The sequence below is a fragment of the Oryzias melastigma genome, linkage group LG20, assembly GCF_002922805.2.
Source record: "Oryzias melastigma strain HK-1 linkage group LG20, ASM292280v2, whole genome shotgun sequence".
Lineage (NCBI taxonomy): Eukaryota > Metazoa > Chordata > Actinopteri > Beloniformes > Adrianichthyidae > Oryzias > Oryzias melastigma.
In genome coordinates, this window is record NC_050531.1 from 25455026 (window position 1) to 25459898 (window position 4873).

The 4873-nt window shown below is 39.0% G+C and overlaps 1 protein-coding gene across 1 annotated transcript in view; it reads right to left on the minus strand.

Annotated features, from left to right (window-relative positions):
* LOC112139035 (HERV-H LTR-associating protein 2) overlaps positions 1-2889 on the minus strand; it is a 16073-nt gene extending 13184 nt beyond the window's left edge. The window contains exon 1 of the mRNA XM_036217535.1: positions 1579-2889. Coding sequence (XP_036073428.1) covers positions 1579-1648 — 70 coding nt within the window. The 5' untranslated portion in view covers positions 1649-2889. The remainder of the gene's footprint in view (positions 1-1578) is intronic.
* Positions 2890-4873: the final 1984 nt, after the last annotated feature.

Consider the following 4873-nt stretch of genomic DNA (forward strand, 5'->3'; position numbering starts at 1 on the left):
CACCAGGGTTCCCTCTCCACTGCACCTGAGAGCATGTGATTCGGCAGGACACAGACGGGTCAGACCGCGAGCCCCTCTTGTTTTGCCTGCTTTGCCTGGTTTGCCTTGCTTGGTGTAGATTTTTAGCCAACAGATTTTTTTTTTTTTTACAATAATTTCCTGTTTTTACTTGGTTATGATTTGTGCCTGATTGCCTCCCTGACTGGCCTCTACTCGGACACTGGAGCCTCTAACCTTTTACCTCCCCCTTCCTGGCTGGCCTCTGTGCGGACGGCAGGACGCTCGGAGTGACTACTCCGTGTCTGGCTTCTGGACTAGGAAGCGGTTGTCACGTTTTCAACTGGACCCTGGATGCGCTGCAAGCATCATTGTAGCGCCTCAGTCAACGAGCCACTGAAGCATGCAGTGGTGTGCCACGTTTCTGCTGAGGCGAACAGTCAGCCACCATCCAGGACTGTTGGGACAATATCAAGCTTAACCACTTTTTAGTCTGGTGTGAATGTGTGCATGTGTATTTTATCATTTTGTATTTCTTCTTAATCTATTTTAGAGCCAGCCCCCTGCAAGAACTTGGTCTCAGGTGGTGGAGTGGACCTGCGTGTGCTGTGATCCCTGGGTTGGACTTCCCCGTCCCTTCACTGTTTGTGTGGAATTGTGCATGTGTGTGGGGTGATTTTGTTATTTTGGGTATCCCTCCCCACCTGTTGACCTGGTCTGGTAGGTGCAGGAAGGCTGAGCATATTTTAATAGAAGTAAATTATATATTAAAAAAAAAAACTCCCAGAACTGCGTCCGTGCCCTGTGTGATCCTGCGATTATAAATTTTAGTGTGTCCAATACACCCCTTACCTGAACCGCTCATGTTGCCACACATGTGACCCTAATCTGAAGATTTAAGGACTTGGTAAGTATCTCCAATAATAACCTTGAGTGGTTTAGTTGTTTAACAAATCTTGGGAGTTCACGGAGTTCAGAATTTAGGGTGTTTCGTCGAATAAAAGAAATATTTTCTGTTCTTTGCTCCTATTTTATTGTGCTGTTTTTCTTCTTTGTAATTTGTCTGTTTTTAACTTGGAGATTATTAAGGTGAGGTAAAAGAAATATTATTCTTGCTCCAATTCATGATTTTTTTTTAAATATGTTATTTAACATTTGTTTATATGTGAACAGAGCAGCTCTGTCTTTTGAAGTGTCTTGATCTGCTAAAAGCTTTAAAATCTGCTTCATTTGAATCTAACTGGAGTTAAACATCAAATGTTCTGATTTTGTTCTTTTAATACTTTAAAAGCTTAGACTGTTAGTTTTAGTTCACAGGAAACAGAAAGCATTTATGTTCAACAATGTCAAACAACCAGTTATGCGTACATCATGACAGGAGCAGACCTTTAAACACAGAATTTACTGTCTGACTTTATAGTAAATACTTTTGATTATTTATTACTCTAAATTAATGTTTGAAACATTGTACAAAGAGTCATGATCTGCTTACATTGATGGAGTATCAGAGTTGGAACAGTTTGAAACTGTGCTGAATAAACTCAAAGATTTAGGATGAAAGACTGTAAAGGTTTGACTCACCTCCTCTGGTTAAAGTCCAAACAAAGTTCAGGAGCAGCAGAACCTGAAAGACCTTCATCATCACCGTCATGTTCACTGATCTCTGACAGCCGTCCTCACAGCTGAGCAGATGTTTATTTCTACCAGTGTGAGCTGATCCTTCGTCTGATTGGGTAACAGGTTTAGTTTTCTTCAGCCAGCTGTCCAGAAACTTATGTGAACAGAAGACTTCCAGGTTTCAAGATGGATCGGCTTTAAATCTGTACTCTGTTGTTCTCTGCGTTTTTAGCAGACAGGAACTAGCAAACATGACAGGAATGCAGCCAAACCACATCTTCACCGGAGAGACGGCAGCGAACATCACAACAACACAGGAGGCAACTCTTGATGGAATGGTTGGTTCTTCAGACAGCTGCTGTGAAGGTTTCCTCTTGGTTCACACTGTAGGTCTGATCTTTTAGAATTATCCTATAAATGTGGAAATTTCAAATATTGGTGATATTTGTTTTTTTTTTCAATGCCACGCAGCAACTGCTTCAGGACAATAAAATCTCTTGCTATAAAAGAAAGAGAAACAAAATGTACAATTCAAATTAAGAACAAATTTTAAAGGAACATAAAATTACAAAAGCATAGCTGATGGCTGAGTGACACCAAAGTACAGAGAGTTACAATAATCTATGTGAGAGGTGATCAGGGCGTGGCTGTTTCAAGACGACTGCGACTCAGGGAGGTTTTAGCTTTAGGATTAGGCTTTAGCCAAAAGGCACAGGTGATAAGAGCTCATTTATCAGCATAACATTCTCAATGTGTCTGTCCAATTTAAAACAGCTGTCAAAGAAAACCCAGGAGTCCTAACAACAAGCTGTTAGGCATCAGCAGCTGTAACATTGTACACCTTTAGCAGGGCGGATTCTGTGCTGTGATAAAAAACCAGACTGAAACTTAAATAAAATTGAATCTAAAAGGGACTGCAACTGCAAAATAACTTCTTTTTTGTTTTTATTTTTTAACTTGAGCTATCCAATCAAACAGAGCAGAGCTGAAGGCCTCCTTTGTTGTACAGATTTCACTTTGACTGTAGGAAGTTAGGAATCTCTGACACATCAAACCACAGACAATTTAAAATCTTTTTCTTTTTTACATCAGTGATTCAGTATTTCCTGAAAGAGTTACAAAATAAGCAGATTTCCTTCATTTAGTTCCAGTCATTTCTGATCAGCATCACGTCAAAGTACAAGAACTGCCAGGGCACTGTTTCCCACAATGCATTGTTTTGTAGTCATTAAGGCGGCTAGCAGCCACTGCAGTGCCAGATTTCCAACTGCACCTGCCTGAGTTGGCACCTCGCACCCGCCTCTTTCTCCCGGTATTTTCATGATGATTAACAGGTGATGTCAGAATCAGAACTACCCAACATGCACCACAATCCAGGCCTGCATGATCTCAGACACACCTGTCTTTACTGTTAGGTGTGAAGGTTAGTCAAAAAGAGGCGGGCCTGTCCAAAGAAACACTCAAATGTCACAAACATCCCCATCTGCTCCAAAAATGTTCACATACAAACATGTCAGCATGTACGAGTTTCCAGAAGCCTCTGAAAGTCATCGGCTCATTGATCTCCTGGACAGCACACGTGCATATTGAAATCACCACATCAGAAATTCATCATATCTCAGTAGATATTCTGATAAGAACTCTGAAAACTCCTCAAGGAAGTCCTTATAATATCTTATATCTATAAGATCTAAATGATCTTATATCAACATTCTTTTGATTCATTTTAAACACACTTGTGTTTGTTCTTAAATCCAGAATAATTTATCAATTGCCCAATGTTTGTATTCGCATTCATTAATTTTCTGAGGTTTATGAGTTCAGCTTTTTCTCTTTATATTTAAAAACTTTCTGAAATGTCATGTTAGGTAGGGGTGCATATTTAGAGCCGGTGTATTTATGTTTGTGTGTGTTATCTGTATTTAATCTCTATTTGTACTGTTTTGTCTGACTTCTTCTCTGTCATTTGTGATTATTATTTCTTGAAATGGAAGACCCTCTTGAAAAAAAGATGTTTAGCCTGTAAGAGGAGTTTAGCCTCAGTTCAAATGTATAAATGTAATATAGATTTAACATATTTTTTATAATCATCACTATCTGCATCTCTGCATGTGTTACTCTTCAAAAATGGAGGCTCCATTTTGGAGTGGCTGCCTCTTGACCAGGACTTCCTTGAGATGTTTGTAATCTCAATAGAATCATCCTGGTTAAATAAAGGTGATAAGAGTATATACTTTATTTATTATCACCCTAACTGTTTTCTAAACCTACATTTAAACTCTGTATTAAAAATCAAAATGCGTGCAATTATATTTAATAGCAAAGTCATTAACATGAACCATGTATCAGTAATCAATATGTGCCGATTATTTTTATCAGAGAGAAAAGAAGAAAAAAAATCTTTAAAATAACTAAATCCAAGTGAAGAGTTTTACCCAAGGTTGAGCATTCCTCCTTCTGATGCCTGATTAACAGCCGTCTGTCTAGTTTGAACAGGTTTATAGCTGTCCTCGTTGCTATGGCTGCAGACTTTGTTTGTCAGGTCCATTGTCCTTCACCTGATTTTGCAGCAAAGCACGTTGCGCTCCATTTGTCTGCAGGTCAGAGCTTTCTGCTGAGAATCTGTGTCAAAGTGGATTTTTAGAGATGGTGCTAGAACCAAGGCGCCATGTTTTTCATAAAATCATACTCATCCTGCACATTGAAATCTGCTTTGCTGGAGTTTTTGTGAGCCTTCTGGAGGAAGGGAGACCTGAGAAAGGCTGGAGGAGTATCGATGCAACTGGTGATGAAGTGCTACAATAATTCTGGCTGATATTCCCATGCCTGCAAAGAGAAGTTTATTGATGACGGTTTAAAATTTAATTTCCTGCCGTAACCTAGACAACCAAATTCTAATGAATGAGGGCCTGAGCAGGGATTCAACAGAACTGTGGAGAAATCTCACTCTGACTCTTGATTGCTTCCTTTTAAAATTTTCTTTGCAGAAAAAACGTTGACAAAAAGTCAATCATAAAAAAGAGAAAAAGAAAATGCAATGAGCTCCTTCCTCATTGAGAGGGAACTGGGATCAACATTTACCAAACACTTCTCCACAAAAACTAAATTACACTGAACAGAAAAACATCAGCTTCCTGAAAGCAATCAAGCCTTTTAACAAACTGCAAACTCATTTGCTTCCATTTTCTAATAAAAGTTTTAACAGACACATTCAAGGTCCCAAATGTCTAATAACTGACTATTCTTCAACAATAAATGC